The sequence below is a fragment of the Drosophila gunungcola genome, chromosome 3R, assembly GCF_025200985.1.
Source record: "Drosophila gunungcola strain Sukarami chromosome 3R, Dgunungcola_SK_2, whole genome shotgun sequence".
In the NCBI taxonomy this organism is placed as follows: Eukaryota; Metazoa; Arthropoda; class Insecta; order Diptera; family Drosophilidae; genus Drosophila; species Drosophila gunungcola.
In genome coordinates, this window is record NC_069139.1 from 2,385,244 (window position 1) to 2,398,905 (window position 13,662).

Below are 13,662 nucleotides of genomic sequence, written 5' to 3' on the forward strand. Positions count from 1 at the left end.
ACAAAATTTGGTACTATTTGCATTTTAAAATTAAATGTTAAAAATACTGACTACATGAACTAGTCGAATGCTTTGGTATTTTTGAGGGCAAACTGAGCAGCCACACTATAATTGTCAGTCCCGGTGTTGCATATGTATTTTTTGTTGGCCTAGTTTGCCAGGCAATATTTTAAATTAGTATTTAGCGAAATATACGACTTGATCTGTACGAAAAAGGGGTGAACAGTGCTGCTACCGTGATTGCCAAGCCGGAGCTAAGTAGTTTTCCGGTCGTAGTGTGTTAATGTTCGAGCAATCCGACTCGATCGGATGACGAGTGAAGAAGAACCGAGCGCGAAGCACATTTTTGCGAGGACGAAACTATTGCGATTTGAAAGCGTCTAGAAAACAGCACAGTAATGTTCACCACGCGAAAGGAGGTGGACGAGCAGGTTCATAAGCTGCTGGGAAAGCTGCCGCCGGGAAATGAGGTAAATAAACTAGAAACGTGCATCGGAATTTCCGAAAAAAAAAATCAGTTGCGAAATCGAAGGCGCCGCCGCCATTGAAACCGTGCGGTTGTGTGCGTGCGTGTGTGTCTGAGTCGGCGTCATTTGACTAGCGTTTTTTGCAATCGAAAAGAAAATTGCGCGCTTTTCTAGGGGCGCATGCAATTTGCGTATTTACCCAACGAAATCGCTTTTCTCCCATATTCAAGGCCTTTTGTTGTCCTCTCTCTCGATGTAAATCAAAATAGAAATGTGAGGTTATGTGGGCAGCAAGCAGCCGCTTGTTTCAATTTACATTTACAGTCAACACTCCATATGAAGCTCGGCGTTAAAAGATACATTAAATATTTTAAAATTTATTTGATGACACGAATATTTAAATTAAATAAATTACTATATTGTTTTCTCTGTTACAGTACAGACTCTTTAAATGCGAAAATAAAGAAAATGTATTCGAAGTAATAAAACGTAAACACTAAACTCTTAAGAATCACTAGTTTAAGAATATTAAACTAAACAAAAAAATGAAATATTAAATCAAAGTTTATTTCGCCTTAATAGTTTGGAAATTTATTAGAATTCCATTACTGTGCCTGACATGGTTTGCAATAAAATCAAGAATAATTCCAACCCTCGAAAGGTCCTTATTATTCCCGCTCAAATACTTATAATTGAACACCGGGCTTCTTAAAAATGCTCTAAAGGAACATTTTTGTCGATAAAACAAGAAAGGGAGCAAACTTCACCAAGCCGAAGCTTATATACCCTTGCAGCTATTGCAAAATGTAAATATTCTTGAAAACTCTTAAATTTAGATTTTTTTTTATTATGTATATTATAAAATACTTAACCAATACTATATTTTCAAAAACTAAAAAAATAAGTTAATAAACAGCAAGGTTATAATTTTTGTTCATTTGTTTTTTCGATTGTTATTATGGGAGCTATATGCTTAAGTCGTTCGATCCGAACGATCCGATCTGAAATTATATTTCCCCTTTGCAAGGGTATAAAAAGTGTAAAGAAGTATTAAAGGCTTTAAGAAACCAAATTTGTTTCTAAACTCTTATAGTTGAACTAATAGGTTCAACATAAGTTTCGCACTGGTGGCTCTTTGAATAATTATCAAAAAAAATTGTTGTATGTTTTTTACTTGACTTATCTTTGAAAATTTATTTTCAGCGCGATATAAAGGGTTTAACAGTGGCCCGTCTGTACAATAAGATCCAGGAGTACCCCAAGGCCATCGAGTATCTGAACAGCTATCTAAGGGTCAAGGACGAGGCTGTGGCCCACAAGCTAATCGCGCTCTGCTACTCCAAGCTCAAGACTCCGGATCTGCAGAAGGCGCTGCAGCACCTACAGCGCTGCATCCAGCTTAATCCGCGGCAGCATGATGTGATCAAGGATGCCTGCCAACTGCTGATGGACGAGAAGAGCAACTTCAACACGGAGCAGGCCAAGTACTGGCTAGATCTGGCAGCAGGCGAGGATTTGAGCGACAACGAACTGGTCTTCGCCCTGCGCATGCGGGTGAATCTCAAGGAAAGCAACGGCGGTGTAGGAGACGGTGTTGCCGACGGCGAGGACAACACCATGGAGCTGCTCATGCACAAGGAGCTGCAGATACGTCCCCACGATGTGACTGCGCGAGTGCGATTGCTGCGAAACTATGTGGAGAAAAAGAAACTGGATCAGGCCTTTAACTACGCTTTCAAAGCGGAACTGGAGGCCAAGGGCTGTACGAGTCAGTCGAGCGAATGGTACGAGATGGTCTGGCTGATGCTCTCGAAGATCGAGCTGACCAAGGATGTGAAGAAGAACTGGCGCTTCTGGCAACTGACCCTCCACGCCCTCGATCGCCTCATGCAGCTCAGTCTGGAGGCGGCCAATGGCTTGGCGGATAGCAGTAGCTCGCTGTTTCGACTCGATCAGTATCTGCACAAGTTCAGCAATGTGATAGAGCGAGCGGGCGATGCCCCGCAGCGGGAACTGCATCAGTCCTGTGCCGAGCATTACACCGGTCAGCTGCTGCTCCACGCGGTGGCGCTGATCTTCAAGCGGGAGCTGTTGGGCAATAAGAACAAGTGGATGAGCACGCTGCGGTCGGTGCTGCCGCTTCTGCTCCTTGGCTTCCAGGTGCGACCGCTCCAGGAGTCGCATGCCCACAACTGGATGAAGCACTGCGATGCGGAGCAGAAGCAGCTGATGCAGCTGTGGCGCCAGCAGGGCGCCTTCCGTTGCGCTCAGCTGGGACGCACTCTGCTCGGCTGTCTGGAACGCTCACGGACGGACAACGAGAACCAAAAGGAGAACAGCAACCACAATGAGAACCAAGCCCCCGCCCAGACGCTTTCCGGATTGTTTGGCGACTCCGAGGAGCTGCTGTCCTGCGCCCACCAACAGTGTCTGGACAAGAGTTGGCGCCGTCAGCTCTACCAACTGCTCTTCACCCACGCCGAACACAAGCTCAAGGACCAGTCCTCGCATCTGGTGCATCATCCGCGGCTGCAGCTGCCCCTCTTCGAGTGGCCAAATCTGGCGGAGATTGAGACCTGCGAACAGCAGGCTTTGTTGCTACCACCGCAGACTTTGGCCCAACATGTCTACCTAGCGTTGGGCACCGAACCTGACAACCTAGGAGAAGCTCCACGGGTCCTATTCTACGAGGGCTTCCGGCGGGATGTGAAGCAGAACCTTAACTACTGCGGCTACGACTCGATCAGCCAGTTGGATGTGGACCTCTACCTCTATGCCACTGTTATCCAAACCCAGCGGCGATTGCAGCTCCAGCGAGAGGCGTACGATAGCTCCAACTTGGGCAATCGCAATGCCGCCACCCGGCCGCACATGATGCCATATGCCAATCTTGTGGGCCATATGGCCGCATCGGAGCAGAGCAACTGGTGGGATTTGGTGCTGCGGCTGCACCGCAACCAGCTGACCACCGAGGGCAATCGGGCCGAGCAACGAGCCCAGTTGCAAGTGGGATTGGAGGCGGTACGCGGGGTAAATGGACCCAAGGCGGATTCAATCATCATCTTCCGACTGGGAAAGATCCTGCAGTCTCGCGGGGATCGAGCTACTCTTGAGGCACGTATCGACGCCCTATACCGGCAAGGATTCACAATGCTGCGCCGCCAGCAGACCCAGCAACTGGATCCCTTTGTGCGCATCTTCAAGTACGGATCCGCTGCCTCAACGCTAGCTTGGCAGGAGCTTCAATCGCTGGCCGAGCATGCCGTAACATACTTTAGCGCCAAGATGTTCAAGGCAGGCCAGTACGAGCAGTTTGTGGACGAGGTGAGGGGCCTGAATCTGCCCATGGCCACCTACATGCAAGCGGATGCGTATCGCCTGCTTGAGGATTCCGGCAAGGCAGCACGAGTTTCCCGGGCTCGTTTCTCGGAGCGACGGCAGGAGTGCCTGCAGCAGACGCAGCAGCTGCTGCGAAACGACACTAAACACCCACTGAGCACGGTTATCCAACGCGAGCTACGACGTAGCCAGCAGAATCGCAGTATTCAGGGCATGAACGACAGCTTCGGTAGCCCCGATGTGCACAACAATTCCTCCACCTACGAGGATGCCGAGGATGATTTCTATTCCGGTGCTGCCTTGTCTGCCAATCGATCGCGTCGCCAGCTGGAACCCCAAGCTCCAGTGACCCCAATTGTTGTGGCTCAACCGAGTCTCGAGATGGAACAGACTGTCAAGCAGATCAGTAAATCACTGTGTGTCCTTAAGGATGATGTCAGCGTGGGCATGGAAGCCATGCGGCAGGAAATCAAAACCCTTACGGAAAAGTTCACGGGTCTGGAGGATCTGCTCAAGAAGATCAAGATCAGCAGTCGAGACACGCCGACGCGGGATGTGGATCCCGCCTCCGCTTTGGGATTGGATGATTTCTTCATTATTGAGGATGCACTGGCAGAGCACCAGCAGCAACAGCAGCAGCAACAGCACCATCACAACCAAGCTGCAGTGCATCAGGTGGTTCCCAATCCGTATGGCGGACCCACTGCTGGCTTCTACAATGGCGTACCGAACACGCCTTCTGCTCAGGATCGCTTTCTGCCCGGAGCCTATGGCAGTCCCATGTTCAACCAGAACCAGATGTATAACTACTATGCTGCTCAGGCTCAGGCTCAAGCACAAGCTCAGTTCTTGCGTACTCCGCCAGCTCCAGGCTCGATTCCACCACCCAATATGTTTGGTAAGTCCTTAGGATTCAAAATCCATAGGCATATTTTCAATGTTTAATTTTGTGTAGGTCCCCGGAATCCGAACTTTGGACTGCCCAGCATATTTCCACCGCCGACAGGGCCTTCGATGGCACCCTACATCGATGCAATGGGCAACTTTACCCAGCCGCCTCCAAGTTTAATACCGCCACCAGCTCAACCAGCTCCGGCACCTGCTTCTCTGAGTCTGGTGGACCAGAAACCTGCGGCTGCTGCCTTGCCCACTCCCGGATTTTTCAACCCTTCTGCGCCGGGCTTTGGAGCTTCACCCATTCAGGTGCCGCAGTCCAAGCCCTTGAGTGTTCCAACTGCGCCAGTTCCTGCTGCTGCAATTGTGAATCCTCCAGTGCCAGTGCCGGTTGCTGTTCCTGCTCCTATTCAGATACCCCAAGTGGTGGCTCCTACGCTGCCCGCTCCCGCACCTGCAGTAAGTGTTCCGGCGATGTTTAACCGGGCCTTAAACAACCAGCCCGTGGAAAAGGAGCCGCCAGCCAATGTGGTCATCACCAGCTCTGATCCGTTGCCCAAGCCGACGAGTGCCAGTGTCCAGCCCACTTTGAGTGTGACTATTCCAGCACAGCATATCAAGCCCAGTTTGGTGCAGGCCCCGGAACAACAGGCACAGCAACAGCCACAGCCGGTGGTTCCAGCTCCCACGGCCGCATTCAGCTTTAACTTCGGCACTAAATCCTCGGAAAGTCCATTCTCTTTCAAGTCGCAGGTGGCCAAAGCAGCTGCCGAAAAACAATTGGAACAAGAACGAGAGGCAGCAGCAGAACTGAATCAAAGTGGAGCTAGTGATCCGAACAAGAGTCTGCAGCAAGCAGACAATTCCGCAGCGGATGACTACGATGCCCGGCCCGACTTCCAGGCCATCATTCCGCTGCCCGACGAAGTGGAGGTGCGCACCGGCGAGGAGGACGAGGAGGTCAAGTTCAGCAGTCGCTCCAAGCTATTCCGCCTCGCGGACAAGGAGTGGAAGGAGCGCGGCACTGGTCTTATTAAGATTCTGTGCGACAAGGCCACTGGTGTGTCGCGTGTCCTAATGCGTCGCGATCAGACCCACAAGGTGTGTGCCAATCACAAGATCACTGCGGACATGAGCCTGGCCACAGCCAGCCAGGACAAGGAGAAGAAGTCCTTCCTGTGGGTGGCCAATGACTTTGCCGATGAGCAAGTGAGGCTGGAGAAGTTCCTGGTGCGATTTAAAACCGCCGAGGTGGCTGAGGAGTTCAGGTTGGCCTTTACTAATGCTAGTCAGGCGACGGCCAAGGTGGAGAAGGCAAAGCCTGTGGAAAAAGTAACGCAGAAACCAGTGGAAACCAAGGAAGCAGTTGCTCCTGCCGCATTCAGTCCCCCCAAGAGCTTTGTGACCAGCACTCCGGCTCCCAATTCCCTCTTTGGCAAGCCGCAGGAGCAGACGAAACCTGATCCTGTACCAGCACCACCAGCAGCGGTGGCCAAATCACTGTTTGGAACCCTCTCGGGGGTTGTTGCCGCACCTCCTGCAGCAACAGCGCCCTCAGCTCCTGCGCCTTTTGCCAACTTTAGCTTCAAGGGAAATGGAACCTCCTCGGGCTTCGGTAGTGGATCCACGGCCTCTCCGTTTGGCAATCTCTCTTTTGGTGGCGTTTCCGCCGTTGGCACCAGCAACACCGACAACAGCACACTCTTCACCACCGCTTTGGCCAAGGACAACACATTGCAAAGTCAGACGCCGCAAGCACAGCTAAATAAATCCGCCACCTCGGATGCTGAGGAGGACTATGTGCCCACTGCCCAGTTTGCGCCGGTGATTGCCCTACCCGAACTGGTGGAGGTTGTGACCGGGGAGGAGAACGAGGACGTGCTCTTCGAGCACCGGGCCAAACTTCTGCGTTGGGATAGGCAGTCCAATGAGTGGAAGGAACGCGGTCTGGGAAATATGAAGATTCTGCGCGATCGTTCCAATCCCAACCAGGTGCGTCTGCTCATGCGACGCGAGCAGGTTCACAAGCTGTGCTGCAATCAGCGTCTGATGCCCGAGACCAAGTTTACTGCCGCATCGAACATCAAGGCAGCCGTCACATGGGCTGGTCCGGATTACTCGGATGAGGAGGTGACTGCCGTTTTGCTGGCCGTGCGCTTCAAGTCGACCGATGTGAGCCAGGAGTTCCTCGATGCCGTTCAGAAAGCTCAACAGAGCATTGGCAACGAACCAAAGAAACAGGACGACGCTGGAGAAAAAGAGAAAGAGAAGGAGAAACCAGCAAAGGGCTTCGGTGATGCCTTCAAGCCCAAGGCAGGCAGTTGGAGTTGCCAGGGCTGCTACACCAACAACGGCCAGGATCAGCTGTACTGTGTGGCCTGTCAGGAGCCCAAAGATGCCACTGTGCCGCCCAAGCCATCAACGGGCTTGGATCAAGGCAACGCTTTGAACCTCACCACCAGCTCTGCGACAAAGTTCTCCTTTGGATTTGCACCGGCAGCTCTGCCGTCCACCGGTGGATTTAGCTTCGGAGGAGCCGCCACCCAGCCCAAGGAGGAGGTCAAGGAAAAGCCTGTGGTGGCAGCTGTGACCGCTTCGGCCTCAGCTCCTGCTGCACCCGCCTTTGGATTCGGAAAGACTGCATCTAATACTGGTTTCGGGGACGCCTTTAAACCCAAGGTGGGCAGCTGGTCGTGCTCCGGTTGCTACCTAAACAATCCCGGAGAGTCGCTTTACTGCAGCGCCTGCGAAGCCCCCAAGGACGATACTGTTCCAAAGAAGGAGAATACACTGGGGTCGGGACTTACTCTGCCCGCCTCTTCGCAGTTTAATTTTGGCTTCGGAGCTGGTAACAAGGATAACAAGGACAACAAGCCTACCGATGTGGTGGCCAGCAAGAGCAGCAATGTGTTTGGATCCTCCACCTTCAGCTTTGCGGCTCCAGTCGTAGCGGCACCAGCAGCACCTGCTGGCCTGGTGGGCGCCGGCAGCTTTACCTTCTCCATGCCCAAGCCCAACCAAACTCAGCCAAAGAGTCCTGCGGCGCATGAGGGCGAAGATAACGATTCCCACGAGGAGGAGGAGGAGAACAACGCTTATTTTGCACCAGTAATTCCCCTACCCGATAAGGTAAGATGCCACTGTGCCCCTTTTTTTTGGGGGTTTATATTTTTGAGTCTATGTTTTTCGTTTTCATGGAATTAGCTTTTTGTTGTTGCTACGAACAAAAGGTTAAAAATTGCAAAACAAGCTTTTTAAAATAGGCTTAAACATTACGAAAAAATACAAAACGTTAATTGGTATGTTAGTACCAAATGTGTCTTTAATTACAAAAGTGTTTATGACCTGAATTTGAAATTTGAATTGGCTTTAGAGATGTAGCCGTTTTTAATCCAGTTTTAATTCAGTTTTATTCCTGATTTTTATTATAACCAAACTAGAGGAACCTTAAATAGGGTTTGACCAGCTTGGATAGGTACTTTCAGAATTTCAAATACAAATTGAAGCTACATTTACCGTGTTTGCAGCAAATGTTTATTGATTGACACACACTTTTTTTTAGATCGATGTGAAAACGGGGGAGGAGGACGAAGAGTTGCTGTACGTGCACAAGGCCAAGCTGTATCGACTTACGGAGGGCGAGTGGAAGGAGCGCGGCTTGGGCGATGTGAAGATCCTGCGGCACAGGGAAACGAAGAAGCTGCGCGTGGTGATGCGCCGTGAGCAGGTGTTCAAGATCTGTCTCAACCATGTGCTCAACTCGAATGTGGTGTACAAGCCGAAGAGCGAGACGTCTTGGATGTTTGCTGTTCACGACTTCAGCGAGGGTGAGAGTGTCCTCGAAAGGTTTGCCCTGCGCTTCAAGAACCAGGAAGTGGCGCAGGGATTCAACAACGCGGTTAAAAAGGCACTCGATGGAACCGCTATTGCGATAGAAGAAGGTTCGGATACAGCAGTCAGCAGCTCCACCTTAACAGCCAGTACGAGTTCTGCAGATAATCTGCTCCAGGATCATATAGGCGGGGCCAGCTGCAGAGGCTGCGATCCGGAAAAGTTCGAATTCGGCAATGCCACTTCGTCGCCAGTAAGCTCCTCCGCCGGCGAAGTGAACCCACCACTTCCCATGACCCTGCCCATCCTGACTCTCCCCCAGATATCATCTGTTATTCCTCCCACCGCTGCACCCGCACCCTCAATATTTAAAGCCAGTTCGTTGGGCACAACGACGAAACCTTCATCGTTTTCCAGCTTTACCAATTCGCCCACACCGGAGGCCAGCAAACCGCCCAGTTCTGCGTTTCTATTTGGCAGCACGGGTAAGTGTTGGATTTTCTCATTTTTGTTGTAAAAAAAAAACAGTTTTTAAATTCCCCTACAGATAAATCACAGTCCGGAGGAACTGCTGCCACACCCTTTGCCAATCTGCAAAAATCCATCTCCAGCGGAGGACAAGGCAACGTTTTGGGATCTATTTTTAGCAGCAGTGTATTGAACCAAGCTCCTGCTGACGATTCAGCGAAATCCATTTTCGGTGGTGGGGAACAAAAGAAAGAATCCCCCAATTCCAACTCCATTTTCGGTGGCGTCAAGCCGGATTCCCAGTCAGCAGCTAACCAAGAGGCTTCCAAGTCCATATTTGGTAATACCGGAGGAGCACCCGTTTTCGGAGGACCAAATCCTTTTGGACTCCCAAAAGTGGAGTCGCAGCCATTGGACGGCAAAGAGGCGCCAAAGTCAATCTTTGGTGGTACCCCAAGCATTTTCGGAAGTACCAAAGTTGGGTCCCAAGCAGCACCAGCCAGCCAGGACGCCTCCAAATCCATCTTTGGTGGTAGCCCCAGCGTTTTCGGAGGATCAACCGGCGGAAGCTTTGTGTTTGGTAGTGGTACCGTCTTTGGACAGAAAGAGGCACCCGTCTCGTTCACAGATCTGGGCAAACAGGCAGCCCAGCCAGAAAAGGTTGCAGAGGAGACCAAGGACAAGCAGGACACGGTGACCAGCACGACGTTTGCCGACTTGGGAAACAAGGCGGGCAGCACATTTGCCGATTTGGCCAATAAACCAGCGGGTGGCACATTTGCTGATTTCGCGAACAAGGCGACGAATGACTTTGCCAACCTGTCGGCCAATAGCCAAGGCAATCCCACCGTGTTTAACAAGTCCGGCGGCGGTAGCGGTGGCTTCTACAACCTGACGCACCAGAACGCCTTCAAGAATTTCGGGTCTGCGTCGCAGACTGGCAAAAACAACGAGTCCGGAGCGGCTGGAGATGGCGACGAGGATGGAGACGGCACCACCGATGACAACTACGATCCGCACTACGATCCCATTGTGGAGTTGCCGGACGAGATAGTAGTCACCACGGGAGAGGAGAACGAGACTAAGCTGTACGGCGAGCGGGCGAAGCTCTATCGATATGACACCGAGTTAAAACAGTGGAAAGAACGAGGCAAGTTTTGGTCCCATATCCAATTAAATGCATGTAGGCTAATATTATTAAGGTGCTTTTTTTTAAACAAATGATAACTTGGTTTCTAAACATGCTAGGACTAGCAAGAAAACAGAGTAACTTTAGACATTTTTTTTGCCGTAACCTGCGTTTTAAATCTTAATTTTTGTCTTAATAATGCACAGAAAATGTTAAATGTATTCTAAAATAATTTGCATTTACAAATTACAAAGGATTTATAATTGAGTGTTTTCCAATTGGGAGCACATTCAAAATTTGGAAAGGTATCTACAAATCAGTTTATTACAATAACAATTTAAACCATAGCCATTGGCATAGCTTTACTGTGGATTTTAGTGGACAGTTTTATATGTAGATTACCTTCCTCCGCAGGCGTGGGCGAGATAAAAGTGCTGGAGCACCCGGAGCTGCAGACATTCCGGTTGGTCATGCGGCAGGAGCAGATCCACAAGCTGGTGCTGAACATGAAGATCACCGGCACAATGCAGTTCGATTACATGAACGAGCAGAAGAAGAGCTTCCTGTGGGCTGGCTACAACTATGCCGTGGACGCAGAGGGCAAGGTGGGCACCGAGGGCGTTCTGGAACGCCTGGCCTGTCGATTCGGCAAGGAGGAAACGGCCGACGTGTTTCTTAAAACGGTCAACTCCTGCGTACAACGGGCTAAGGCCTTGGACTGCGATCAGGAGGACGAGCAGGACAGCTCGTAAGGAAACTGGAACTTAATATATGTAGCATGTTTACGATTGAGTTTATAAGGTAGTCTGTCAAAAAAAGTATCGGAAATTGTTGAAAATGCACAATTTTCATCTAATAATAAAAACTTTGATAAACATTAAGGTTTAGTTTTCAAACTTTGTTTGCGGGATTAATGAACCAATTGAACCAATGATGAACGATTTTAGGCTTTTTTCAGGTCATCAGAAATTTAAAATTGTAAACTATTTTAGTTTACCCAATTAATGTATTTCAAACAGCACGAACAAAATGATGTACAAATTTATAAGACAAGGAGAACCATTATTTCAAAAAAGACAATAGTAGTTTATTAAAATCCCAGTTTCCTAACAGTCTTAAGACCAGTTTTATAAAATGTTAAAACATTAGTTGAACTTTATTTTGAAAATTGTATGTTGGTTTTTTAAATGTAAATAGCTCACTCGCCTTCAAGCAATCGATACATAAAAGAGGAGCGTGACTTGATAAAAAGTGAATAACTGTAGATATTTAAATCACAAACATTTATAATTTGTCAGTTGAATTAACTAAAATATATAATTTATTTAAATGGTAAATATAAAAATCAACCCTTTACGATAGTCGCTTGAGAACCGATAGTTTCATCCCCAACTCAGCGACTATCGCACGGGCCATCGATAGTTTGACAGCCCTGCCACTGAGAGAGCATAATGACGTGGTGAACTCTGTGTGTGAAAAAAGAACAATAAATTGCCGACAAATCTGTAGTGTAATTAAATTAGTTACCGCATAGGATCGAGCTACATTTGGGGCTTAATAAAAAAAGAAATCGTAGTTCCGAAACCTTGGCAAGCAGGCTCTGGAAAACTAGAAATCTCAACACACTGACAGTCGCAAGAGCCCTACAACAAGGAGGAAGAAGAAGAAGGAGGCGAAGGCGACGACGGGCGGTTGCATAGAACATGAGAATTAGAGAATAATTAGCGATTGGAGCGCACCAGTTGGCCTGTTTTGTGTTGTGTTAGCCCCTTTCCGGCTGCCCCTGCCCCCGAAGAGGAGAACACACAGCCCCCGGAATCAATACACGTGTGCAGCGGCAACGACAACGTCAAAGTCAACATTAGAGGCCGGAATCTCATGAAAGACTAACCATGATGAACGAGGACAGCAGCGCTGCCAGTGGCGGCGGCGTTAAAAAGTTCTTTCAGCGCCTCTCACAGGTAGGATGTCCTTGTTGCCCTCAGAACTCCATATCCTAGCTAATCTCCTATCCCCTCGACAGACGTACCAATCCACCTTGGACCGGAGCACACCGCACACACGGATGCGCTGGGTTTTCGCCGGATTCCTGCTACTGCTTTTCGTTCTGCGCATCTTCATCTATCAGGGCTGGTACATTGTTTGCTATGCCTTGGGCATCTACCACCTGAACCTGTTCATCGCCTTTCTGACGCCCAAAATCGATCCTGAGTTCGATCCGTATTCGCAGGACGACGAGGACGAGGGTCCCAATCTGCCCACGCGCAGCAATGAGGAATTCCGACCGTTCATACGCCGCCTGCCCGAGTTCAAGTTTTGGCTGTCGGTGGCGAAGAGCACGCTGATTGGGCTCATCTGCACCTTCTTCGATTTCTTCAATGTGCCAGTTTTCTGGCCCATCCTGGTCATGTACTTCATCACGCTGTTCTGCATCACGATGAAGCGGCAGATCAAGCATATGATCAAGTACAAGTATTTGCCGTTTACGCGTAACAAGCCGCGCTACCAGCGGGTCAACGATATGGCGGGACCTGGACCCGGCTCCGTGGCGGCGGGCCATGCGAAGTGACAATTAGCCGCACAGACGCCGGATATGCGGGCCACGGCAGCAGGAGCGGGAGCAGGCGATCCTTTGACCGCCTCTTCTGCAACTGCAGTGGCACCATCAGCAACAGCAACAACTAGCGACAACGCAGCGACCAAGGATGTGGGGTCGCCAACTGTGGGAGGATCAACAGCAGCATCGTCCATCAAACCACCGCAGATCATTGCCATTGAGGACTACTAGAGAAGGCTACCAAAAGAACCAGATGCATAACATCAACCATAAATCAAGCTTATATTATGATTTCTTTCGGTTTGTGTAGCATTTTTCTTTCCACTGTTGAGTTGTCGTACGGCGTCTTGTGCAAATTATTTTGTTTAACTTTGTTTAATCTAAATGCTTGTTTAAATTTATATTTATATACAATGCTTTCTAACTATTGTAAATCCTCCCCAACGATACCGAACCAGATCAGCTCTTATTTAAATTTTCACCCTGATCCTAACGATAATTTAATGTTTTTGCTATCCAAAAAGTAGAATTACTGTATTCAAAAACAAATATTTTTTGATTATCATGCTTAGATGCTATAACAATGTATGCTTAAATATATATACAAACATATATATTTTGCATTATGATTATACAACTTTTGTTAGCGTTTACTATAAAAAGAATGTTAAAAAGGCGGATTAAAAACTGAAACTATAGGGAGTGTACACTGGGTGCGTCTTATGAATAAAGAAAGACACAAGAAAACCAAAGTAATTGATTGTTTTAGTTTTGACCTATTTAAAATGTTGAGTTGAGGATTAAGTGGCGTGGTATTTGTGTTTATCTAATCGCGGTTTCGATCGGAGCGCCTCAATGTCGATTGCTGTACGACATTAAGTTATGAGTCAAGTTGTGATAAGGGGGTAATACATTTCATGTTACACTAGAATTTTTAGATAACCAAACATTGTGTTCTTGCCCTTAATATTTTCCCT

At 48.8% G+C, this 13,662-nt stretch overlaps 2 protein-coding genes across 2 annotated transcripts; both read left to right on the forward strand.

Annotated features, from left to right (window-relative positions):
* The first annotated feature begins 94 nt into the window (after window positions 1–94).
* On the forward strand, window positions 95–11,009 carry LOC128258511 (E3 SUMO-protein ligase RanBP2). Its single transcript, XM_052990156.1, has 6 exons — window positions 95–470; window positions 1,671–4,704; window positions 4,762–7,829; window positions 8,263–9,016; window positions 9,079–10,149; window positions 10,543–11,009. The coding sequence occupies exons 1-6, from the start codon at window positions 399–401 to the stop codon at window positions 10,878–10,880; spliced, it is 8,337 nt and encodes a 2,778-aa protein (XP_052846116.1). The 5' UTR covers window positions 95–398; the 3' UTR covers window positions 10,881–11,009.
* Window positions 11,010–11,541: 532 nt separating this feature from the next.
* Window positions 11,542–13,437, forward strand: LOC128259083 (protein RER1). The gene is made up of 2 exons (XM_052991230.1): window positions 11,542–12,089; window positions 12,152–13,437. Exons 1-2 carry the CDS (start codon window positions 12,021–12,023, stop codon window positions 12,695–12,697), a joined length of 615 nt encoding a protein of 204 aa, XP_052847190.1. The 5' UTR covers window positions 11,542–12,020; the 3' UTR covers window positions 12,698–13,437.
* The last annotated feature ends 225 nt before the right edge of the window (window positions 13,438–13,662 follow it).

What these genes read in the sequence shown, in the direction of transcription:
- LOC128258511 (XM_052990156.1), top strand. Translation starts at nt 399, where the DNA reads ATGTTCACCACGCGAAAGGAGGTGGACGAGCAGGTTCATAAGCTGCTG. An exon ending in AGCTGCCGCCGGGAAATGAG is followed by an intron (nt 471 to 1,670) that starts GTAAATAAACTA and finishes ATTTATTTTCAG; the next exon opens with CGCGATATAAAGGGTTTAAC. An exon ending in TAATTCCCCTACCCGATAAG is followed by an intron (nt 7,830 to 8,262) that starts GTAAGATGCCAC and finishes ACTTTTTTTTAG; the next exon opens with ATCGATGTGAAAACGGGGGA.
- LOC128259083 (XM_052991230.1), top strand. Translation starts at nt 12,021, where the DNA reads ATGATGAACGAGGACAGCAGCGCTGCCAGTGGCGGCGGCGTTAAAAAG. An exon ending in TCTTTCAGCGCCTCTCACAG is followed by an intron (nt 12,090 to 12,151) that starts GTAGGATGTCCT and finishes TCCCCTCGACAG; the next exon opens with ACGTACCAATCCACCTTGGA.